Genomic DNA, 25,973 nt, shown 5'->3' with positions numbered 1-25,973 from the left:
ATCACTTAGAATAAACAAACTGTGGAAAGACTAGTTTCAATAATACGCTAATATTGTGCAAGTAACTGCGAACTTGAGATATATCTATGTTAGTATTTTAGTTGGAGCTGGGAATATTCTTTTGAAGCCAATCAGTCATCCTCACCTGCTGTGTTTCGGCTAATGTGGAATGGTCTTGGAGCACTTGAACTGGAATCTTTTTGGATGAAACTGAATTGAAAGTTGTGATCTATGAGAGCAGTGTGTGTATGCTGGTCACTTGTGGTTGTAATCTGGGATGCTTTGAAGTAGAAATCGTTGAAATGCAGAGATGGTGGACACTGATCCTTAATGGCAACTGTCTTGCTTTACAGATTTTCTTCTGTTGATCCATACTACTTACTGATGTTGTACAGACAGTGTGAGATTTTATTCAGCCACTTTATTAGATCCACTTCTTTCTTACCCCCCCCCATAAACAACAAACCAATATACAAAGATGAAAAACTCCCAACTCCCCCCCTTCCTAATAAAGAAAAAAAGAGGGAATTAGACAGTAATGTGACTCTGTAGAGGGTTGTTGCTTCATGCCTAAAATTAGCCACAAAGTTTGTAAGCAGACTTAAGGGCCACACCTTCTGAAGTTGGAGGTTATTTCACTTTGGTCATAGATATGCAATCATAACCCTTCGAGCAAGGGCAGGTTTCGATACTGTCTGAACTTGTGTACTTGATTGCATTTCTGCTTTGTATAAATAGCTTTCTCAATGCTGGAAATGCAGCAGCTTTTTTCTTAAAGCTTTCTTGTAGCTGAGGTGCATGCATTTTCAAAATACAAATTAAGTGACGAGAACTTGAAGAGTTTATGCTGTTTGTCACTCATAATTTCAGACTTGAATGTGAAGGCCAATAATCCAAGGTAAGCGTGTTTTATGGCCAGATGGCCTTGTAATAGCCTTAGAGTTACCTCGATCTCTTTTATGGTCTGACTGGAGTGAATGCAAGAGACCTTAGTTGATAAAAGTGTTAAGAAAAGGAGTCCGGAGAATGATAGTGCTGCCAAGCTGAAGTACTAATCTGTGTCTTTCTATAATCTTTGATACTTTTACAGCTTAAAGGTCTTTTGTTAAAACTTTGCCAGTTTAATTTGCTGAGCTGCTACAGTTCACTGTCATGAAGACCTTGGAAATTCCAAACTTCTCTTGGGTCTATTCTAAATGCAGAATCTCCCTCCTGTTACATCGAGTATTGACAGACTGGCTTAACCTGGAAGCAACAATGCAAGCCCATCTTCCTGTAGACTGGGCTTGTTTGATGTCCCCATAACATCAGTACTTGAGTCACAATGAGCAGGGGATGCCTGTAATGGTTTTCTGCTGGAGTTTTACCAGCAATTTCACACTCAGCATAGTAACTTGGTAGGAGCTTTGAGTTTGATTTTGAGGTGCATCTGTTTAAAAATACAAACAATGATACCAGGCTCAAAGAAGTATAGACAGACAGATGCTGTTTATATCCAGTTTGCGCTGTAACAGTGATGTGTGCTTTCCTCTAAAAGAGGAAAGGGGTCTGTATTTGAAAAGGGATATATAAACCAGTGAACTGGTGGTGTTGTGTCATTCCTTCCCCCCATGTATGCATGTAAACAAATTGGCCTTGGTGAAGTTGAACTAATGTGATTCTTCACTTTGTTGTCAGTAGTGATGTTGCAATAACTTTGTGCTTTGGATGAACTTCAGCTCTTGTGGGTACTATAGTTTTTACTGGTTTTACTACCATTTTGAAAAGTGTTTAGTGTTTACTTCCTAATTTAGAATTACTGTTACGATGGCACCTTTATAATTGTGCAGCATGAGCCCTGTCTGAAGTGTCTCTTGGAGTGCTCTCCTCTGAAGGATGACTCCTTGCAGGTTTGTAAGGAAGCAATAATGATGCTAAAGTTTCCCTTTGCAGCAGTAAACCAAAGCAGATGCGTTAATGAAGCTTTCTTTTCATAGGGGGAGGAGGAGGGGGTGGAAGGTACTTACTGTCATTTTCTCAACTGTATAATGATGTTGTTACCATGTGTGTTGAAGAATTGTGCCCTCCTGGCTTAGTTCCCAGTCATGCCATAGGATTTACTTTGAATGGGAGCAATTTGGAAGTGGTATTGTGAGGCACACAATAAGATCTTTCCTGGACATGGAGCAGTTGATTGTTCCTTTCAGTTGTGAGCAATGTTTCACTATGTTGGTATAGAGTAATGGAAGTGGTCCCATGTACTAGAACTTTTTTACAAGTGCTGCAAAAAATTCTTTTTTTTTTTTTTTAATAAGTGGCATTAAATTACAGCGGTGCTTATCTTTTAGCATATTAGTCTTATGGAATCTTCAGGAGTATCAGTATTTAAGCAGGATATCACTTTGACATAAGTGACTGCTATGCAGTTGAGTTATATATGGAAGTAGGATACTTTATAAGCAAATTTTAGTGTTTTGGAATAAAATATGTACACGTTCGTGTGTATTTGGAATTGAAGGCTAAATGATAAATGAGATTGTTGTTGACTGCTTGTAGGATTTTGGTATAAGCAGAAAGAGTGCTTTTGTCAGTTATACTGCTTTTGTTCTAAACAGGATTTGGTTTTGGACCAGTCTTGGTGATATGTTAACTGGTAAGAACTTACCTAAGACCTGTAAAAAACTAAATATGATGATTGAGTTGGTGGGGAAGACAAGTGGAGTATTTCTGAGGAGAGAAAGTAGGTGTTTTTCCACAGCATTTTTTCAGCTGTGCTATTGCTTTTTTCTTAATCTCATTTTTGACAGAAGTAAAAGGATGGTTTTTGCAGACTTTGTTTGGAAGCATTTAATAGCTCTCACTCTCAGCTGCTGAGGAACATGACTTAGATTAAACACTTTGTTTATTAACTAACTTCAAAAGGTATGTTGTGTTGGTTTTTTTTTTTGAATATGCTCAGAGTAACTCTCTGAGAACAGGTTCTAGTTGGTTCTTTATTATAGTTTTGCTCAGGGCTGGCATTTTCCACCATACTGTTTATATAACAGAGCAAGCTAAATGGTGGTTAGCTTGTCAACTTCTGTATGTGTGGTACTCTAAACTTTGTTTGCCTGTGAATTAAAATGTGCAGCAGCAGACAGCTTTGCCCAGTTGAATGAAGCCTTGGAGTTGTTTATGAAACTGTCTTTATGTTTGGGGAGGGAGGGAAGGAAAACAAAAAACCCCTACAAAACACAAAGGTCCAGCAAGAGCTCAGTCTTTCTGGAGCAGCCCCTTTCTGGAGCGGCCCTGAGAGTGGAAATGGACAAACGCAAGCTCAAATATTTAGCTCATCATTTTTTGTCATTAATGAGGAACTCAGTCTCTCAAAACACTTGTTGCTGGAATGAAGATTCTTAATGAAAATGCTCATAACTGTATTAATGGAAAAGACTGAAGAGCTTGTAATGGTAAGTTACAAGTGAAAAGCCTTGGATTATGGACAAATATACATGTAGTTTACAATCTTAACCCCAGCCTTCCAGCTGTGCATGTATCTTTTTTAGCACTTGATTGCTCTTCAGGCATTGCTCATTCTGAGCTCTACAGGCTATTCTACCTACCTTTGTATGAGAGTTAACTTCTTTAAGGAGATCTTAAGTAAACTGTCACAACTTTAGTATAAATTGGGAGAATGATACTTTTTAGTTGGCGTACGGCTTAAGTTTTTACGTTAATCCTGTAATCAAATTCTCAATCTTCTTGCTCTTGTATAAAACTTGGAGAGTTCATGTCATATTCCTGTTGACTGACATGCTACTGCATGCACAGTTGCCGTTGTATTGTGGACCTTCTCTTTGCAATATATGCAAGGTGAGTGATTAAACTCAGTGAGAAGTGAGAGCACAGTAGGTTTGAAAAAAATTCTCTTCAGTTGTGACTTCCCATTTGTCACGTTTCTAGAGTAACCTTTTTGCACAGAAGGTTGTTTGTACTGGTAGTTTGATGGCTAAAGAAAGCAAAGCAGATGCTAATACTCTGCATGTATTCATGATCCCTAAGATATGGTTGTAGCTGTAATAGTCCACACAAATTGGACATTGGTATGAAAGTGTCCTTGGAAATCTTGTAAGAATCCAAAACGCTTAAACATGGAAGGGGAGAAACCTAAAACAAGTGGAAACTCCTCAGTGCATGTTTTGCATGTATTGCTTTAGCAGTATTTTAGTTGGAAAGTTCTTCAGTTACTGTGTTTGGTGAATATCTAAAGCAAAACAAAAATCTTTATGGGAAAGTAACCTTTTAAAATATACTTCAGAATAAATGAATCCTGATCAGTTTAGCTTACATAAAACCCAAGATTCCTGCCAAGTGTAAATTATGTAATAATGTCTGTTACTCCCATAACAAAAACATTTCATGGGGAAAATTAAATTTCACGCCTTAATCTTTTGTTGGGAAAAGGAAAATCCAAACACTCAGGATTAGGTGAAACATTCCCAAGTTTACCTTGATGGAGTTTGTTATTGTGACCTAAAGATATAACACTTTTATTTCACTTGCTTTTGATAGTAAACAAGATTGCTTACAGTATGATAAATAAAATTAATTACTGGAGTATGGAGAAGATGCTGTTAATTTAATCTTTCCAGACTGTCATGCTCTTAGATGGGGCACAGAAAATGTTGGACATGTACTGTCTATGTGCATTCATCTGAGTAACTGACTAAATGAGAATAATTCAGAAGCAGGAAAGTTATCACGAAAAACAGTATTTATTTTGTTTTGACTCTAAGCAAATTACCATGTGGTTATCATCCTTATGGTTAGACTTGGTACTTGTTTTCTACTGAGATTCAAGTTTGTGTTGAAATCCTGAAGAGGATCGGGAAACTTTCTGGTCAGTGTAGTATACTTAGCTCTGCCTGTTCTACTAGACTGGCATTTCATTGGAAGAGAACCTATTTCAAAGCTTGTGGAACTCTTACCACTTCCACTTAATCTATTGGCCTAAACTTTGTGATGTTTGGGGTCATGGGTTGGAGCGGAACACTTAAATTGGAAGTCCACATTCCTCTCCACCCTCTGTAGCTTTTGAGGATGTTTGCAGAGCTCATCTCACAGGGTATCTAGACCTGGGTTTATAGCATATGACCATGTAATTGGCAGTTCTTTAACTTTGAAACATTGCTTCTTTCAGCATTAGTAATAGACTAGTTTGAGGTTTTTCGAAGGTTAGTGATTCATGGGGCTTCTGTATAGGTAGGATATGTGCAGTAAAGTTTTCCAGGTGACAGCTGAGTCAAAAGTGCATTTTATCTGGGAAGTGCAAGTGAGATGTCTCTTGCCTTAGCAATTATTTATACTGTCCTGTTTTAAATGCTGATGAGCGCTCTCTTCTGAGTCTTGCAGATGGTGATTTTGAGTGGGTTTCAAGGTAAATGTGGAATAAATGAAGATGTAACTTAAGTCTGAAATTTTATCCATGGTGTATAGTATTATCTTTGTCCTTCAGTCAGAGTTCCTACAATAAACCATTTTTTGCATGCAGCTGAATGCTGCTTAGAAGACCTCTTACAGCTTATCTATGTGAAACTCGTTCCTGTCTCTGACATCGCAAGTTTCCTGTCTCATTTGACTGCCTTCATTGGTGGTATGCATTTCTTCATTCCTCTTACTTCGACTGTTACCAAACAGCTCTCAGTCCTTTGAACTGATAGATCTGCAGCCAGAAAATAACTGGTAGGGTTGAGCTTTCCTACCAAGTGGAGCTGGCTGCATTCCCATTCTGAGCACTTGATTTTTTTTTTTTTTTTAAACTGAAGAGCAAAGATGTAAATACTCATAACTGTATAAAGACTTAATGCGTGGAATCTTGAGGTAGATGAGTATATATCTGTTTTTGAGATCTTTGACAGGTGCTCTAGTCTTGTGCTTTACTGTGCTAGCTTAATGCTTAAGTGAATAATTCAGTAATCTTGCACACCAGAAAGATCTGAATTTATCTGCAAAAGTCAGGTGTGAGAAGATGTTTTATTCATTTAAAATGACTAAATAATTGTGTGCTTTGCAAAACAATTACCCTGGTAGTGATTTGTAACTTCATCAGGTGATTCTTTAGAAATGCTGCTTTAATATTAGGAGCTGATGTGGAAAGGTTTGTAGCTGTAAATTAATATTTGTAAATGGTCCAGAAATAAACAATATTCCACCTACAGGTCTGTATCTTGGAATCCTGATAGCTTTCTGTTTTGACTTTCTACTGACAGGTCACATTTAGGGCAGGCAAAACATAAGGCACATAGCCCTCCTGAGAGTAGAAAATCTATTTCAAAGACACCCAAAGTGCAGTCTAATACTACTTCTGAGCAGTCCAAGGGACACTTTTCTAAAAGGTAATTGTGCTTCATATTCATATGTTAACTAGTGTTATCTGCACTTCAAAACTGTGTATAATTACTGAGTTATACAGAGTTCTTATAAAACATGTGACTAATAGATATTTAACTAATCTAGGTATTGCTTTCACTGGATATATTTCAGGGTTTCAATTTCTGTTTGTGTTTTTTTTTTTCTAATTCACCAACTAAGAGCATTCCATCAGTGATGGGGAGGAAATGATTTCTGCATAACTAGTCCTGGAATACTTGCAAGGTCTTTCTCCCCTTCTTCTGCTTCATATTGGGAGAAGATTGCTCAAGGGGGTTAGAGCAATGTCCAGTATGAATTGAAACATGCAATAAACTAAAGTAGACCTGTGTTCAGGGTAATCATCTTGGTTTTGCTTGTCTGTTCTGCATATGCTTCCACTATCTACACACTGGAACAGTTTTTTATCACATAGAAGAGAATTTTGCCATTTTTGTGTGTGATTCACTACATCAATTTAAAGATTTGATGAGAAACTGTCCTTTCTTTAAGAGTCTTTCTTGAACTAGAGTCCAGTTATGACTAGTTATGCATTACTGAACACTCCTTACTCTCTTGTGGAACTAATATTCTCAAACATTCAGTTAAGTTTCATGGCTTGATTTTTTTTTTTGTTTGATTTAATCAGTTTGACATACTGATATATGTAAAAGTAAAATATATTCAAGTTATAACTTCCTTTTTAGAAAGGTGGTGTATTGTGCTTTTATTTTGCAATCTACTTAGTTTTTATGCTAGCAAATATGTGTGATATAACTGTTCTCATACAAGCATGTGGGGGTTTTTGTTTGCTTCAATGTAAACTTAACAGTGTTTCTTACATGCAGTTTCCTTTATTATTTATTATTAAAGAATGGTAACATTTAGCATGCAAAACTCTTACAACTGTGAGGCTTCTTGAGTTCAACTCTAATGCTGTTCCTGCTTACTTCTACAGAGGCTGTAGTTCATCTGCTGTTTTAATACCACAAGAAGATCCGGAGAGAGTCAATACTTCAGAAAAGCAAAAAACGGGGCAAGTGCCTAAGAAAGACAATTCTCGCGGAGTTAAACGCAGTGCTAGTCCAGATTACAGGAGGACCAATTCTCCTAGCTCTGCTAAAAAACCCAAAGCACTTCAACATACTGAAGCTTCCTCAGAAACTAACAAGCCACATACTAAATCTAAGAGAAGACACTCAGACCAAGAGCAGCCCAAGTCTACACAATTGCCATCAACAAGCAAGGCTCACACCAGAAAGGGTGGAGCTGCTGGTAGCTCCCGAAGTCAGAAAAGGAAAAGGACAGAGAATCTGTCTTGTATAAAGAGTGGGTCATCAGTTGAATCAACTGGCACTGAAGAAAAGTCAGCAAAAGTCTCCAAGCTGGCTTCAAAATCGGTGACCTCAGCCAAAGCTGGGTGTAGCACCATCACCGATTCTTCTTCTTCAGCTTCCACCTCCTCCTCCTCTTCTGCTGTTGCCTCTGCTTCTTCTACTGTTCCTCAGGGTGCCAGAGTGAAACAGGGAAAGGACCAGAGTAAGGCTCGACGTTCCCGTTCTGCATCCAGCCCCAGTCCAAGAAGGAGTAGCAGGGACAAAGAACCGAGTAAAACAGGTGGCTCTTCAAAGTTTGACTGGGCTGCTCGATTCAGCCCAAAAGTCAGTCTCCCTAAAACAAAACTGTCTCTACCAGGCTCTTCCAAGTCGGAGACATCAAAACCTGGACCTTCAGGACTACAGGCTAAGCTAGCAAGTAAGTCGTTCTTTTGTGGAAGAATAAACACATATGTTTTAAAATCAAGTCTTCTAAACAAATCCTCCTTTTTTCAAGCTGCTTGGGATCTTCCTAGAAAAATTAACTTTTAGTTATGTTCTGCTAAGTTAAGCTGTGACTGAAACTATTTACAGCTAAAGCAGACTATTTAAGTTCAGTCAGTGTTCTGTAAATTTAAGTTGCTTCTGTGTCTTGCAAATTGATTTTCAAAATAAAATACATGCAAAATAATTGGATGTTGTGATGGGGACATATATGTTATGAAACACTGATTATATTCCTTTTGTCAGATTTCCCCCCCCCCCCTCATTTTCTTAAGCCTTCTGTTCTGAAGTGGGAATGATAAATGCTGGAAAACAAGTAGATCATATGTGGTTTGTTCTTTCAAACTTAGTTTCCTGATTTTTCCTTGTTGTGAGAATCTGTGATGTTTAAGAACAGTAATGTTGTAAATCTGGTGTACGTAGTGCTGGGGATTAGTCACTTTATCTTTTAAGTTGTTCTTACAAAGTATGGCTTCTTTCAGGTGCTGAGTTTGAATAGCAGCTACTGTTCTTGAACATGATCACTGAGAAATGTAGGCTGTTTCCAAGCAGAGCACCTGCTTGCTAGTATGCAGATATGCTTGTAGCTCTGTCTTGAACAATTTTTTTTTAAAAAATGTGTTTTGCTGCCTTTGTGTACTGAATGATTTATTTACTGCATGTATTCTCTAAAACTTGATGTAAGAGGTTGGATTCCTAAACTTGCTTACTGTTGTTCCTTTACTTAGGCATGATCACAGGTAGCTTGTCCCAGCTGGGACACATCCATAGCTAATACTAATGCAGGAAATAGGTGAAATAATCAAAAGCAACTGGGTGTCTTCCTGTATAATCAACATAGGTCAATTAAATTTAACAGGTGTGTTTTGGATAATGTGCATGACTGGAGTATTGATTCTGGAATGACCTAGCCTAACAGATGAAGAATGGCATTTGGGAAGGAGAGAGGAGTTACTTTACAGCAAGGTTTTTTTTTGTTTTTTTTTACCTGCTCCATGATTCAGGGCTACCAGGTGATGAATTCCAGAATAAAAACTCTGAATTTGCACAGGGTGGAAGGAGAGGGAAGTGAGTAGAAGTCAGGTAACAATGGGAATGACCAACAAGTTCTGAGCTAAGTCAGGCTACAGGCAAAGAAGAAAAGGAACAGAGAGGAGAAAGCATTGATCTCCAACAAGTGGACAAGAAGGTGAAGGCAGAGAGCAATTCATGTGATAAGTTACAAAACTTCATGAAGGAGTGAGAAGGGGAATGGTGGGATAGCACGATGGGAGGGGTGTGGGGGGGGTGGTGTTGTGTACCTTGAAAAACAGCTTTGAGAATGTGAGCCTAAACTGTCACTGCAAAGACTGTACTGAGAAAGATGCTTTGACTTAACTTTCAGTTCATAGAAGAGCTAAAGGTCTTTTGCCAGAAGATGTTGAAATATATGTGACAAAACCGAGCTGGTAGGGACTGTAGGGGGGTGTGTGTGTGTCTAAAATGTTACTGCTAAGGGGCACAAAGCATGGTGAGAGATACTTCTATATGCAATAGAGATCCAAGTAATTTTCTGTAGATGACATTTCAATTTGAGGGAGGGGAAAAGTACTAACAGGTGATATTAGGAAGTCCAAAATGTCTAATGCCTTTTTATTTTACTATCAATTACAGCAAAACTTTTTCCAGTAAATATCATTGATTGCCAAATATCACTGTAAGAGCTCAGCATAGAATAGAAGTCTTAAGCTATGATATTTTCAAACAGTCTCAGTCTTTCGAACAGTGCTCTCTGACAGCAGGTTGAAGTGATCTTGGAATCAATAATAACTACTGTTAGCTTAGTCGTCTCCTAAAAAAGGAGAAAGCTTGTGTGACATACTTCAAATTTGTCCAAAGAGTTTGAAATTGTGTTTTAACAAAACACACATTTTGCATAATGCTGAGAAGCGTCATGAAAATACGAAGAAAATAAACCAGCAGGGTAGGTTTTTGAGAAAGAATGGGTAAGTTCAAATTTATTTTCTTTAGCAGACCAGTAGCCTTAGAGGATAAGGGAACAGAAGAAAGCTGTGTCTCACACAAATATTAACACCCTGGAGCTTTCTGAAGTGGGAAGGCAAAGAGTGATCTAGATGAAATTGAGGTGTATGCCTTTCTACCTGGAAACAAGCCCTTAGAAGTCATAGTAATTCTGTGTAGAAACTAAAAGCTTAAACTTAGTAGGCTTTTGTAGGTGTATATATTATGAAACGCATTTGGAGAAGTCTGAAATAGGGCTTATAGTATTAGTGGGATATAAACAAAAAAGCAAACGTAACAACTGCAAAAACTTCAGAAAAAAATGATGGGTGGAAGTGGTTCTAGGAAAATAAGTGGGAGGAGAGGGGGGATTATTCAGGCTAACAAAATCATAGAATGGTTTGGGTTGAAAGGGATCTTAAAGATCATCTCATTCCAAGCCCCCTGCCACAGGCAGGGCCACCTTCCACTGCACGAGGTTCTCAAAGCCCCATCTGATTGGTCACGTCTATATAAATGCAATGCTGTTCTCTTGTGGAGATGATGCAATTCAAGGAGTAGAAGCAGCATTGTTAGAGGTTGTGATCTTTGAATGAAAAATAAGAGCAGCTGCTCTGCCTTACTCTATTGAAGTGAAGAATGAGAAGCATGGCTGCCATCTTTGTAGAAGTTTTTCACATGCTTGAGAAGAATGAGGAGACTACCCTGAGGTTTCTTGTCCAGTCCTCCTGGATAGGTAATAGGTATTAAATCCAGCCCAGGTGACTTTGTGTGTTAAGCTCTACACAGAAGTCTCTGTAACAGAGCAGTGACATCACTGAATAACAACTAAAGAATATGTTGGAATAATAAAATAGGCTAGACTAAAGTTTTTCACATCTATTTGAGTAGTTGAATATTTCTTCACGGGGAGAAAGGGGGAAGAGAGGAAGAAAGCACGCTTCTCATTTGCTGTTGTGATTTGACTATTTTCACGTCCTTTTCAAGCTGTATCTGTTGTAGGGGCTTCTTAAATGTTGCAAATCGGGTCATGTTACTGATTACATAACACTATAAAATCAACCTTAATTATGTTTCCATTATTAGGGAAATCTTTGCTGTCCTTTGTGTATTGTCTTGTGGCCCTTAAGTAGGAAGAAGCTGGCAAGAGTGGCTGGGACAGTGCTGAGAGCGAGATTACTTAGGATAGCTGTCCCTGCCTGAGACATCTCTACCTAATACTTGGAGACTGAGGGGCTAGGGAGGTTATTGGTGTAGGCACTGAAAAGCCACATGAACCTAAACACAGAGTGTAAATGATATATAACTCCTGGCTTTGAGGGTTTTGACAAAGGTGAGAGAGAAGAGAGTCAGAAAATAGCTCTGAATTAGTTTATTTGGGATTGTGAGTAACAGTGCTAGCTTGGGTGATGGTAGTTAGAGCCTTGGAGCTGTGGACTTGGGATTGAGGCAGTAAGATGGCTAGCTTGGAGATACTTGGTTTAATGGTTGTGACTGGCTGTGTGGGGCTTCTGTAAGAGCTGGGGATGTCTGGGTTGGTACTGAGGGAGGGTAATGGTGGAATATTAGAATGACAGGAGGCTGTCTTGCCTTCCCCTGCTGCAGCCCTTTTCACTCTATCTCAATTAGTTGAAGAGCAGCCTTGCACAGGAGCCAATCTGAAGTCTAAAATTCCAGTCCTAACAAGTAAATCACTCCTGATTGCCTTTCTGAACTGCACATGAAGGGCTTTCTAGGTTATGAACTGTGAAAGTTTGACTAAGTTTGTTTTGACTTGGATAGTACATTCAGACTTAATAAGTGATTGCAGTACAGCTGCATTCAAAACTTTTGCACAACAAAATATTCTTTAAAAAAATGCTGATGAGTAAACACACTTAAATGTGAAGTTGTTAGATTTTTTTATTTTGATTTGTTAGGCTGTGCTATTTCAGGTTTAGCCTGTTTGAATGTATTTTCCTTCTGACTCATAAACATGAGTGCTTGGCATGCAAACTAGGATGATGTCAGGGCATAAGCAATATATGTCTGCCATAAGAAAGCCTGTACTTCTGCTTTAATTCTGAAGCTTACTTCTGAAGTCTTTGCAGGTGCTGAATATGAGTTGCTTAAACCTGATTTTCTTTGAGGGGTTTGGATTAGAGATCATTTAGGTAAACTTGATACCCACAGATCTGTGGGCCCTGATGGGATGCACCTATGAGTGTTGAGGGAGCTGGCAGATGTTGCTGCTAAGCCACTCTCCATCACCTTTGTAAGGTCATGGAGAACAGCAGAGATGCCTGAGGAAAGCCAGTGTCCCTTCAGAAAGGGCAAAGAGGAGGACCCAGGGTACTATAGGCTGGTCAGCCTCACTTCCATCCCTGGAAAGATGGAAGAGCTCATCCTGCATGTCATCTCTAAGCATGTGAAACAAAAGAAGGTTGTCAGTAGTAGTCAACATGGATTCACCAAGGGGAAATAATGCTTGACCAGACTGATAGTCTGCTGTGATGGAATGGCTGGCTGAGTAGATGAGGGGAAAGCAGTGGATGTTGTCTACCTTGATTTCAGCAAGGCTTTTGATTCTGTCTCCTGTAGCATCCTGATAGCCCATGAAATGTGGGTGAGGTAAATGACAAGGAATTGGTTTGAGAACTGACTGAATTGCAAAGTTCAGAGAGTTGTGATCAGCAATGCAACGTCCAGTTGGAGGCCTGTAGCAGGCAGTGTTCTCCAGCAGTCAGTAGTGGGTCCAGTGCTGTTCTACTGGTTCATCAATGACCTACAGGAGGGGGCAGAGTGCACCCTCAGCAAGTCTGATGATACAAAAGTGAGAGGTGTGGCTAATACACCAGAGGCTGTGCTGCCATTAAGTTAAACCTGGAGAAGCTGAAGAGTTGGGTGGAGAGGAACCTAATGAAGTTCAAAGGCAAGTCCAGGGTCCTGCACCTGGAGAGGAGTAATTTCACACACCAGTGTAGCTTAGGGGCTGACCTGTGGAGGAGGACTTGGAGGCCCTGGTGGAGAACAGGTGGTGCATGAGCCAGCAGTGAGCCCTTGTGGCTAAGAAGGCCAACAAAATGCTGGGGCGCATTAGGAGGAGCGATGCTAACAGATCAATGGAGTTGATCCTGCTCCTCTGCCTTGAAGAGGCCTCATGTGGAGTGCTGTGTCCAGTTCTGGTCTTCCAGTTTAAGGAAGACAAGGAGCTACTGGAAAAAGTCCAGTGAAGGGCTATGAAGGTAATGAGGGGACTGAAGCATCTCTTATGAGGAAAGGCTGAGAGATCTGTGCCAGTTTAGCCTGGAGAAAACATGGCTTACCAATGCATACAAATACTTCAAGGGTGGTTGTCAAGAGATATGGGGCCAGAGTCTTTTTTCAGTTGTGCCCAGCAGCAGAGGACACAAACTGAATACAGGAAGTTCCATCTAAATATGAAGAAAAACCTCTTTGAGGGTGACAGAGCAGTAGAACAGGCTGCCCAGAGAGACTACGGAGTCTCCTTTTCTGGAGATACTCAAAACCTGCCTGGACATGACCAGTGAACCTGCTCTAGCAGGGAGGTTGAGCTAGATGATATCTGAAGGTCCCTTCCAACCCCAGCCTTTTCTGTGAGTCTGTGACAGTTGCTGTGTATATTACAGAAACAGTGCTGAATAAACAACTTCTGGAGATGAACATCAAACTAATTCCTCTGAAAGCCCTTGTTGTCTGTCTGTGGCAGTATGACTGGTGCTTTCCTCCATCAGGCATACGCAGGGCATCTTTAATCTCATTTTCCTGAACACTGGTTGTGCTCTATTTACTGGTGAATGCTTGCCACTTTTAGCCTCCTGCAACTGCTAAAGACACAGGACTACCCTTCAATTTGGAGGCTGTGCTGGCCATCCCAAATTTTAATGACAATGTGAGTGCAAGGAAGAAGGCTCAGTGTGAAGAACTTAGCCATCCTGAAGTTACGGTATTGGGAAGACTCAAAGGATTTGCAAAAGATGCAGATGGTAAGGTTGACTTGAAGTTGATTGTTTAAGAAAGCTTCTTAAGGGCAGAGTAGCATTGAACAGCAGGAAGGGAACATGCTGTGAGAAGATTTTCTTTGCTTTCTCTTTTAGCTATAAAATTAATAGATGGAGGTGGAAGCTCAATTTTACCCTGCGTAGATGCTCAGAGACAGAAAAGTAAAGACTTGGGAAAAGAAACATGTAGAAAGATCTGACAAGTAGAATGTTCCTGAGCAGCAGGAGAAAATGTGCTCAGCTCTTCTGGATGCTCAGGGATGTGGTGTATTCTGCAGCTCACTCACCAAGCAGTAACTGGGTAACTGTACATTCTCTACAACCCTCTGAGGTAATTCAGTTTAAAAAGATGGCTCAGCTAATTTAATGCCACTTATGGAAAAGGACAACCCATTTTATTGCATCTTTGCCCTACTGCTTGATGGTGTCTGTGCTCATCCGACCCTTAAGCAAGCTCAACTCACCAGGCTGGCAGAATACTAAAACAAGAAAGTGTGTGTCAGATGTGTACTTTGTACATCTTGAGATTGATTTGGGGAAAATAAGACATGGATGTGCCATACTGTTAAACAACAGCTGTTAAGCTAGCTCTGCTGCTTTGTGCAACTCTTCCCTTTAGCAGAAATCCTGTTTTGATACAAGCTAAGGCAATCTTCACTTACAGTGGATGTGTGGTGTCTCATTGATAGCCCATTAATAAGCTAATATGAAGTTACCTAATTTAGGTCTGGCTACTTGAAAATGACTACCCACAGATTTGAAGTAGTAAATGGTAAGCTGACATAAAGGATGAAAATATGCCTTTTTTTCTCCAGTGAACTCTACTGTATGAAGATGATTCATTTATTCTTCTAATGTGAAGCAAAAGTACATTTCACTTAGAATTTCACCATAGTGTTACAGGTACCGAGTAACCTAGTTTTCCATGTGTTATATATGAGAAAGTATTTCTCTGAACTCAGTGGGGCAAACCTGTGGAGTAATACGGTTCTATACCTAGTGCCAGTTGAAGCATGCATTTTCTAGTGTAAAATACAACCAGCTCTGAGGGAAATTTTCATGTATCCTTGTACTTCCAAGTACTTGAGAAGTGTATCTATGGCATGGGATCCTTCTGCAACCATTTCAAATGAGTTTTGTCTTGTATCTCTACCTTATGATTTCTCCTGTCACACTTGGCCCCCCCCCACCTCCAAGTCTTACATATACTATCTGTGAGTAGGGTTGGAGTCATTGTGTTGTGTAATTTCAACTTACAGTTTTGGTTTCAAAGCATACGTAGTAAAAATACCACTACTTTTTGAATATTTGAAAAAGTTATGTATGCTCTATATGTATAGACCATCTGGAAACTCAGGTGACTGGCCTGCTTCAGTTCAGTGCTTGGTGGGTTTTAAATACAGAACACTGTTCTTTCCCTAGAGATTGCTAAATTTATTGAGTTGCTAAGCCATGTGTGTGGTAAATACATGAATATCAGGTTAACCTTCATCTGCATGGAATGTAACTGCACACAGCATTGTGTTTCTGGGTCAGATATGCTGTGGTGTTTGAAAGGACACACTGTTAGCCAGATCAGTAGTAGCTGTTTAGATCACTTTTCCTTTTCTGTTAAATATCCAGTCAGAATCTGCATAGTTATCATTTCATCCCTCAGTACCACAATTCTGCATTTCTGGAATGTTTTAGGATTAAGGAAATAGGAGCTAATTTGATAACTTCTGAACTCAAATGCATTGCATGCTTAAGTATGTTTTATTTCTGTTTTGTTGCCAGAAGAGGGAGCAGTGATCTTACTTTTCAAAATTGTTTACATCTGTTCTAGTAATACATCTGAATTCAATGTTATGATGTTGTCTTCTATTATATTTATTTATTGTGGAGGTATTGTGAGATCGCTGCAATGTCAAACTGGGCCTGATAAAAATTCTTAATTTTCACCCTAAATTATCAGTTTTCTACTTTGGAAGCTGCCATTGGCTATTTCAACCTGATAGTAAGCTTGCTGAGAATCATCTGAGAATGTTGTATTGCATGGGGTTTTTGTGTGTGTAAGATTAACCTGGTTCTTTGGTGGGGTGTTACCAGAACAGTGGCTTTGTCACCTAGAGCAAATTGTTATCAATTGGGTCAGTTTTCAACAGTGCATATACTTGTAAATTAAGCATTGGAACTCCTTTTCCAAAGCCCTGAGGATGTGCTTGCTTATTTACATAGAGGATGGCCTTATGACAGTAAGAGGGGCTGAAGTGGTGTCGTTGAAATAGGAACACAAATAATACATATGTGATAGATCTCAGCACTGACAGTGCTTGACTCCTGGAGGGGGAGTATGGTTCTGATTTAAGACAGTTACTTTTAAGCCATATTAGTGTGAATAAAACTGACTAAAATTTGAGATTGCAACTACCACTGCCTTCCCTCTCGAAATATAGTTTCTTTTTTTCAAGGCTAAAGCATCTTCTTTTAAGTGTTCGAACTTGGAAATAATACCTTGTATTCCATAACGTGATACCCGTTTAACATGAGAAAGATGATCTATAGCTGTAGTATATAGTTTAGCAAAAGGTGCCTACATAAAAACTTGGAGTTTAGTATTACTTAACTCAATGAATAAAAGTAAGTGCCTGAACCTTTCTTTTACTGGTATAGCAGCTCAGTGTAAGCTGACTAAAATTGATGTGGGCTTATTGTGCTTCTTATGTAGAAGCTGTTCTTCATCATGGAGGTTTCCTGTACACAAAAGTTTAATTTCTTTGTAGAACTGCTGTGTATTTAAAGACTGATTTACTCTCAATTCTTTACATATTGCATAGGTCTAAGAAAATCTACAAAGAAGCGCAGTGAATCACCACCTGCTGAGCTCCCCAGTTTACGGCGGAGCACACGGCAAAAGACCACGGGCTCCTGTGCTAGCACCAGGTAAAACTTAAGGAAATGGAACTTGATTACTACAGTGAGTTGGTATTCATATCATTTTCATGCATGAAAATTGGCCTTGTCCATCTCTTGGCTATTGTAAAAATAGCTGTAGCTTTTCAGGCCTGCTGGATTACTCTGTACCACCAGTATCATGAACAGCACATAGAATTTGTTGCCATTAGACATCCAGTAAGTCCCTCAGCTGTGGAAGTGAAGGAAGAGAAACAGCCAAAGCCAGTATCACAAACTTAAGTAATCCTGTCCTTAGGGAGGTGTTGTAAGAAGACAGACAGTAGTGCTGAACTACTTCCTTTGTGTTAAGTAGTTCAGCACTACTCTCTGTGTTGACGGTAGTGCTGAACTACTGTCCATTATGAATAGTAAAATAGATGATTGTTTTGAAAAATAAGACTTCATGGTACCACACAGGAGTCTGTTTTAATAGGGTGCACTGTTAAGCTGACTCAGCTTGTCAGCAGTTTCATCTGAACTGCATCTAAGTACTTAATGTACTTCCTGGTGCAGAGGAGAAGTAGTCCTGAATTAGTAATTTTAAACAGCTGGTAGATTAAGTGGGAGGGGAGAGTTTGTGTCCTGTGATGCAATAAACTTCTGTAGTTGCATATATTCTGGAACTAGACATAGGAGACCTTAACAAGGTTTATTTTTGTTATTGTGCCTAGACTGTTTAGTAGTTCCAGCACATCGTCTTGTCCCTCTTCCACACCATTAAGAAAACCACTTCTGAAGTCTTGATTCTGTTGTCAAGTGTGCATTTGAATTTGACTGTTTACTTTGTAGGTATATATATTTGTAGTGATGATGGCAGTAGTGTTTTAAAACAGCAAATCTAAATAAGCTCACCCCCTCAAACTTGTTCTGCCACTGAAAACGAAGTTGACTATCAGAGTCCTTTTTTTGCTTTCAGTAGTTCAGAACTTCTTTAAAGATGGTTACTCTATCACTGGCCTTCTCAAATGTGTATATGATTTATAACTAACGGTCACTTTAAGCTTGCTCATTTTTACTGCTATATTTTAGTAGACTGCCTGGTCTTGAAAGGTGTAATGTAAGGATCTGTCTGTAATGCCTCAGTGTAAACAAATCACTGCTATGGTGCCGGACAGGGAGTGTACAGAAGGGTTGGATAATTTTGTGAAGATTGATTCTTACATGAATTGCTTGTTTGTGAAATGTTGTGGTAGTGATGTACATAAACATTATGTAGTTTTTAGTAGGCTTACATTAATAAACCTCTTACCTTAGTTCATAATGTCTGAAACTTTGGTGTTTTGAACCTTTAGTCGGCGAGGCTCTGGCCTGGGCAAAAGAGGAGCAGCTGAAGCTCGCCGACAGGAGAAGATGGCTGATCCTGACAACAACCAGGATGGAGTCAACTCTTCAGCTGCACGAACAGATGAGCCTCCCCAGGGAGCTGCAGGTAAGAAGAAATTCCAACTGAAGAAATTTTAGCATAGTTGCTGGTATAAACTTCTTTGCATTTAAAAACAATTAAATAGATTAAGTTCTGAAGATAAATTATTTAAGTTGGTGAATAATGCTGGAAGGTTTTTGAGTGCAAGGGACCCTTACATTTGATTATGATTTTTTGGCTATTTGGTACATGGTTCAGGTACACTTTTTTGTAGTATCCAAACTATATCCAGTAATCTAGATGTTAGTTTCTGAGCTTGTACTACTTTTAAGAAAAGTAACTTCAGCTGATGCTACATAAATTATCACCAGCTGAAAAGATATGAAACTGTTCAGAATACAGAAGGCATGCATTTACCTGTGAAAGCTCTGTTGAAACTACTCATAAATATTCTACAGATTTTCTGTTGAAATTGCAAGCATGTCTGTACCGGAGAAGTTTGTGACCAAGTTGAATATTGTTACTTGCACAGTCCTATTAGATGATAATTTTATCATCTGGTCCTAATTATTGAGTACAAAGGAGCTGTTCGGTAATTATGGTGAATGTTAGAAAATATTAAACATTCTATGCCTAGAGCTGGCTACATCAGTACAAAAAGTAATGGAAACTAAGTACAGCATAATACTCAATTAAGAAAAGCATACATTTATTAAGGATACAGGTAAATCTGTCTGAAACTGTTTTATGGATCTAGTTGTATTTTTTTCTTCATTATCTTGTGTTGATAAAGCCATTCTCTTCAGCTTTTGGGAAGTACTAGACCTCTAGACTGGTCTGTTTAAAAATGAAAGTTGTACAGGAGTTCGCTGGTGGCAGTGTTAAATGCAGAGTGTACTTCTGATAGCAAAGACTTTCTTTGGTGTGAATTTTGTGGCTTTAAAGACACTGTAACTGTATTAATCTCTTACCGTTTCTTTAGCTTCTAGTTCTGTTGCTGGAGCTGTAGGTATGACAACTTCTGGAGAGAGTGAGTCTGATGATTCTGAGATGGGAAGACTACAAGGTATAAAAGTTGTTACTAATTTACCTTTTTCGTTGTTAGCAGCCTATAAATAACCATACCTACACAAATTCTATATGACGTTCAGTGGGAAGGCTGTATTTTGTTTCACTGTATGTGAATGTATTTTTGCTTACAGTAGTTCTGAAGTAGGGTTTTTCAAGCCTTAATTCACAAAAGATGCAAGATGTCTGGAAGGGGGTGGGATAGTGTCCTTATTCATTTAAATGGTGTGTAATACACTACTATTGATTTTCTAGGAGGAGGTGGGGGGGAGAGAAATGAGAACTCAGTCTTACTAAGTGTGTAAGCTCAAATACAAAAATACTCTTTGCAAGCATGTTTTAAGTTTAGAGGCCAGGTTAGGCCTACTGTACTCTGCCTGCTTCTGGATAACAGGTTTTTTTTGTGCTTGTCATTGATACCCATGTTGCTGTAAGCTTTGACCAAAAAAAATCTGAATGTTCTTAAAATGCTTGCTTTTGTGCTTGGGCTAAAGGAGTCTGGTCTCTCAAAACCAGAGAGTATGCCAGGTATAAACTCAGTTTGCATGTCCTGCAACTGGTCTAATGATTTTGCTACTACATTGCAGGGAGTCCTGAGATCATGATCTCCCTTGCAAATGACAGGTTTTTGTTAATCTAGCTATTTAATGTGGAAATGAGTGCTGTCAGTATCAGTTCACTTGCTTTTAGTTCTCAGTAAGTATAGGTATGCATCAGAAATACTGGGCTAAATTGGTTTTCACTATTAATGATTATTTTATTGATCAGCAGTAGTCATGGTTGCTACAATAAAAATCAAAATCACCCACTTAGTTTAGCTTAAGTAACAGTACTGTAAAGTGTTGAAAATCAATCAAGAAAGAAACCTGCTAATACTTAGCAAGAGTTCTTCCCTCATCAGCAAATAAAGCTGTAAACCTGTTTTCAGTGTTATTTTTTTGTCAGATTAGTAGTGCTTGCAGGTCCTGAAAACATGAAGATAAGCTTAACCTATCCTATGTAGTTTGAGTTTAGATTTAAAATTACAGCCTGATGTATTTGCTGTTCTGGCTCTAGGCTTATAACAGTTTAATAGATGAGATTACTTTTGTGAAATACACAACCGTGGAAACTCGGCGGGTGACATCGTAAAGGACTTTAACGCTCTGATATAAAAAAATATTAGTTACTTGTTCCTTAAAGGTCATCTTTTTGGTGTTTTTTCGATATCGAGGTAGCTGCAGTCATCTAATCCTAACTCTTAAAGTACCAAAATTCTAGTAGTCTTAAATGATAACATCACAAAATTTAACTTTTAAAAATATACGTAGAAACTTTGACAATGGCTGTTATCCTCTGTTTGCTTTTAGCTCTATTAGAGGCTAGGGGTCTTCCTCCTCACCTGTTTGGCCCTCTTGGTCCTCGGATGTCGCAGCTCTTCCACAGGACAATTGGAAGTGGAGCTAGTAAGCAAAGTTTGTCTAATTTGACTTAATTCTTTCCACTTCCAGACTAGTAGAATTCAACCAATAGTAAATCTAATATTTGTATTAGCTTCATAGTTTAATATTTTACGTGTTGGAGACTTGTATGTCATGGTAGTGCTAGACCACTGGTCAACAGTTTTAATTTGCTTGTCTTCCTATAAGAAAGAGAAATTTGCCTTAGCTGTATTTCTTTGCTTTTCTTTTTTGGGGCATCTGATGTTCCCTTCTAGGTGGGGAAGGGAGGGTTCTTGCCTTTTCACCCCTTCCTTATGTTTTTCTTTTGCATGATGGGCTGCTTAACGAAAGACCTCTCCAACCCCCTTGGGTTTTTTGCTAGCTTTAAACAAATGCTTAAGATAGCTTTAAAACAATTAGTAGATATCAGTTCTAAGTTATGTCGGTTTTAGTTTCAAAAGTGTCTTAGGTTTCAAACAGAATGAATTTCATTCAGATGTTGTGTCAGTGAGAATGTGGGTCCTTAGACTTGTTGCACCAGGTCTGCACTGTGCAGCTGGATGAGATGTGTACCGTCTAGTCCAAGTCTGGCTTCCCAGGGGAGCCAGAGGCAGCCTGTTACACTGCATGCCAAGAAGAGGATGGGGTCTCATGGGTGCTCCATGTGCTGTATTATCTGGGGGGTGTTGCAAAGTCCTTTGCCGCACAAAGGCGGGATGGTTTGGGTTCTGGCACCTGCTGTAGGTTGGCAAGATGGCTGTGGTGAGCAGTGTGGCGGACTCCCTGTGCTGACCAGTCCACACTGGAAAGGCAGCCAAGAGTGAGATTTTGTGTCCCTTCCCTATTCCCCCTTTTTATGACAGGGAAAGGAAATGAAACTACAAATACAGAGGAAAACAAACTATCTCTGGTCTTCCACTCTGGCAGAAGTATAGCATAACAGTTCTCTTGAACACTTTCTAATACCTTCTTTCCTAAATTTTTTTCTGGATATCTAGGTTCTAAAGCTCAACAGCTTTTACAAGGTCTCCAAGCCACTGATGAAAGTCAGCAACTACAGGCAGTGATTGAGATGTGCCAGCTGTTGGTTATGGGAAATGAAGAAACGTTAGGAGGATTTCCAGTCAAGAGTGTTGTACCAGCTTTGGTAAAGATTTAATCTCAGATTTCTATTGGAGGGTATAATGTTTCACTCAATATCTTGCTTAAATTAAGTCGTCTCTATTTGTATTGTCTTACTTCTAAGTGTGTGAATGTGTATCTGTCTTATTATTTGGTTTTGAGAGGATGTTTTGCTAAATTTTGATAGTTCTATTAATTTTTGAATAGCTCAAGAATAGGCAGTGGTTCCTTTGGAATCCCTACCAACATCTAAAATCCTGAGTCAAAAGCTATAGTAGTGATCTGTACCCTTTTTGTGATGATACCTAGATACATTTTTCTAAACAAACAACACTTTTTTTTTTTAAACAGATAACACTCCTGCAGATGGAGCACAACTTTGACATTGTAAGTAGTTTGTAGTATTTAAGAAGCTTTTGAAATATAAAAATGTCATCTGAACTTAAAATCAAATATCTATGTATTTAATAGATGAATCATGCATGTCGGGCCTTAACATACATGATGGAAGCACTTCCCAGATCATCTGCTGTAGTGGTAGATGCAATTCCTGTCTTCTTGGAAAAGGTAAAATGAAATCAAAACAGTGATAAAATAGTATGAGGGGGTCTTATCTTTTGTTTTAACTTCAGAAAATGCCATTAAGATGGTGGCTTCTTTTCATGGCTTACAAGATAATATAAAATGCATGAGAAGCTTCTAAAGCCAGGCTTATCTTTGCTCCCACCCTTACTGAAGAGTGCTCTCTGATTCACTGAGAATTTTTTGTTGGATTGGTGTTGCAAACATACAAAATGTGTAATTACATGACCTGTTGCCTCTTGGAGTAGCTCTGTGGCTGAGGTAACCTTAAACAGGCAGGCTTGGTCAGAGCTGGCTTCATTAGCATAGTGGCATAGTAGAGGCTGTATGTCCCAGTGTTAATCAAGATGATTATTTTTGCAAATTGGTTTAGAAATTGATCTACGAGCTTTTTTGTTTTCTTGTAGCTGCAAGTTATCCAGTGCATTGATGTGGCAGAGCAGGCGCTTACAGCCCTGGAGATGTTGTCACGCAGGCACAGTAAAGCCATTCTGCAGGCAGTAAGTAAAAACAAAACAAGGCATTTTTGCCTCTACCAGCTCTACATCTTGGTGATCTTCTGTGAAGATGAAATAAAACAACTTTGTGACTTTAGCAGTACTGAGAGTGAAAATGCTTGTTTTATTATAGGGTGGGTTGGCAGACTGTTTGCTGTATCTGGAATTCTTCAGTATAAATGCACAAAGGAATGCACTAGCTATCGCTGCCAACTGCTGCCAGAGTATAACGCCTGATGAGTTTCACTTTGTGGCAGACTCTTTGCCACTGCTAACACAAAGGTTAACCCATCAGGTAAGAAGCTGTTAAAAAATGGAATGTTTTGATTTTGATCTGAAAGCAGTTTAAAGATGTCCCCAGATACCTGGTTCTTTGTTGTGTATTATTTGCCTTTGCAAGGGGATAATTGAGTTTAGGTTTCAATACTGTCAAGTTGTGATATCCCAATGTACATATGGACCTTTCGTGTTTCTGTAAACATGACATTTTATAAAAGAAGACAAATAAGGTACTTTAAGTTAAAGCATGAGTAATGGTTTTGTAGTCCTTGTTAAGAACAAGGACATCAGTAAGAAGGGAGTCCAGTAGCATTACTGTTTTTATTTTTTTCTTAAGAAATGGATTGCAAGGTTCTCTCCCACTTTAAACTCAGAACAGCTTTAGTTTCAATTTTTGTGGGTTTTTTTTTGATTTAACTTTTTGGGAGCGTTTATGGCATTTTAAAAAAAGTTCCTGCTTTTGTACAATAGTTTGAAGTGATCGGAAATGAAGGGGCTCCTAAGGGCTACATCTCCTGCAATATTGCTGTGTTCATAAACGAGCACTTACAATGACTGATGCACCAAAAGAGATTTTGGTGATCTGCTTGGTTGGCAGATCCCTGTTAAAAATATGAAAAAGGAGAAGTATTTTGTTTGTTAACAAATGCAACTACATGGAGGCTTCCAGGTAATGGTTTTGTGTATTCTTATGCTATTCTTAATTTTGCCTACGTCATCTTGCTGAAAGACTACTTGAATCTTTGAGGCAGCTTCTGTCAAATGACAGCTTTAGATTGTACTCTAGAAACAGGAAGCACCATTCTCACCAGTAGTAGGGACAAGTACTGATTCCTGCTCTCTGAAGAGAAGCTACAACCCACCAAAGTAAGATTTCAAGAAATTTTGAAGTGGAAATTTAATGGAAAAGAATCTTGAGTTAGCTCTTAACAGAATAGATGAGGTTGGAAGAGAGCTCTGTTACCTAGTCCTAGCTCCCCTGCAAGGTCAGCTAGAGCAGATTGCCCAGGAGCATGTCCAGCTAATTTTTTTTTGGTGGTAATTGGTTTTTTGTGGGGGTTTTTGGTTGGTGTTTTGTTTTGGTTTTTTTTGTTGTCGTTGTTGGGGGTTTTTTTTGTTTTTGTCCCTCTTTAAGTATCTCCAAGGATGGAGACTTAGTCTCTCAGGCTAACCTCTTCCTGTGCTCTGCCACCCTTACAGTTAGTGTTTTATTATGTTCAGCTGAACTTTTTTGAGCATTTCATTGAACTTTTAACTAGAGCTATTTTCAGAGCAGTCTTTACTTGTGTCTTTAGATTTGCTGTGGTGGCTGTGCTGCATAATACCAAAATCAGGCTTCATGTAGTTTGTAGAACAGTAGGCTTCATTCCTGCTTATTATCTGTATCTCCTGTTACTTTGGCTTTCTAGCTCTTTTCCATATTGTTTCCTCCTTGCAGAATCCAAAAAGAATATTAGGGATTAATTTATTCATCTCTAAAGGTCCTTAAAGGTATTTGTGTTGCAAGTGGGGGGTGTTTCCCAGGGAATATGTAGGAAGCACAGCTGTATCAGGAAGTCAGTTTAGACTGTCAGTGAATTTAAAAGTCAGAGCTGTAATGTTGTGTAAAATGCGATTAGACTGGCTCTTTCGGAGAAATTTGATGAATGCCTCAAAATAACAGGATGATCTAGTGCAAGTTAAAAATTTTCAATTCAAACAAAACTTAACTTTTTTATAACAGGACAAAAAGTCTGTTGAAAGCACTTGTCTCTGTTTTGCACGGCTAGTGGACAACTTCCAGCATGAAGAGGTAAGAGTGTGGATTGGGTTGCATTTCTGTTTCCTTCTTCCCCCACCCCATTTCTCATGAGGGCTCACCTTTCAAAGACTAATGTTTTCTATTTTGTTGTTTTCTCCTGAAGAACTTGCTGCAGCAGGTTGCTTCCAAGGACTTGTTAACAAATATCCAGCAGCTCTTGGTTGTGACACCTCCTATCCTGAGCTCAGGAATGTTCATCATGGTGGTGCGCATGTTCTCCCTGATGTGCTCCAACTGCCCCACACTTGCAGTCCAGCTTATGAAGCAAAGTAAGTTCTTATTCTTCCATGTTCTAGGGGGCCTGTTCACGTTAATACCTACAGTCATTATGGACCTCTGTGCACTTGATTATATAAAGATTCTGTTCTTTTAATTTTTCTTACTGTGTTTCCCTTGGGATAAAAAGGTTAGTTAAAATGTTGAAAACTTTTATCCAGAGGGGTTTTTATCACTTTTCCTAGTTCTAGCTGTTGTCACTGCAGTGCTCACCTAGTTTTAAGTCTGTATTAGCTGCACAAACTGTTCTTATTCCAGCCTGAGTTGAATAATTCTTTTCTTAGTTTTTACCGTGTGGGGGAACCATGTGCTTTAAATACTTCTTCTGGGGGAAAACATTAACAAAAGTAACTGTTGTATAACTGTCTTAGTTGTCACTTGTTTTCTTTGCTCCATTTCATAAATTTTGACTTACCACTTCAACTGCCCTGTACCTTTCCCT

The 25,973-nt window shown here is 39.0% G+C and overlaps 1 protein-coding gene across 6 annotated transcripts in view; it reads left to right on the top strand.

Moving 5' to 3' along the window:
• The window catches only part of TRIP12 (thyroid hormone receptor interactor 12), a 79,971-nt gene that overhangs the window by 29,947 nt on the left and 24,051 nt on the right, over positions 1-25,973 (top strand). For 3 of the 6 annotated variants that reach the window (XM_042042513.1, XM_042042514.1, XM_042042512.1), the window contains exons 3-15: positions 6,228-6,353; positions 7,325-8,121; positions 17,005-17,110; positions 18,415-18,551; positions 19,468-19,551; positions 20,903-20,998; positions 21,973-22,121; positions 22,448-22,483; positions 22,568-22,663; positions 23,086-23,178; positions 23,309-23,470; positions 25,178-25,246; positions 25,359-25,524. In XM_042042513.1, coding sequence (XP_041898447.1) covers positions 6,228-6,353; positions 7,325-8,121; positions 17,005-17,110; positions 18,415-18,551; positions 19,468-19,551; positions 20,903-20,998; positions 21,973-22,121; positions 22,448-22,483; positions 22,568-22,663; positions 23,086-23,178; positions 23,309-23,470; positions 25,178-25,246; positions 25,359-25,524 — 2,117 coding nt within the window. The remainder of the gene's footprint in view (positions 1-6,227; positions 6,354-7,324; positions 8,122-17,004; positions 17,111-18,414; positions 18,552-19,467; positions 19,552-20,902; positions 20,999-21,972; positions 22,122-22,447; positions 22,484-22,567; positions 22,664-23,085; positions 23,179-23,308; positions 23,471-25,177; positions 25,247-25,358; positions 25,525-25,973) is intronic. The other 3 variants (XM_042042517.1, XM_042042516.1, XM_042042515.1) reach the window with 2 other exon arrangements.

Source organism: Corvus kubaryi, unplaced genomic scaffold (genome assembly GCF_017639235.1).
Source record: "Corvus kubaryi isolate FWS band 111438036 unplaced genomic scaffold, C.kubaryi_AGA036_p1.0 37397, whole genome shotgun sequence".
Taxonomy (NCBI): domain Eukaryota; kingdom Metazoa; phylum Chordata; class Aves; order Passeriformes; family Corvidae; genus Corvus; species Corvus kubaryi.
The sequence above is the reverse complement of the archived record's forward strand: the minus strand, read 5'-3'. Positions and strand labels throughout refer to the sequence as shown.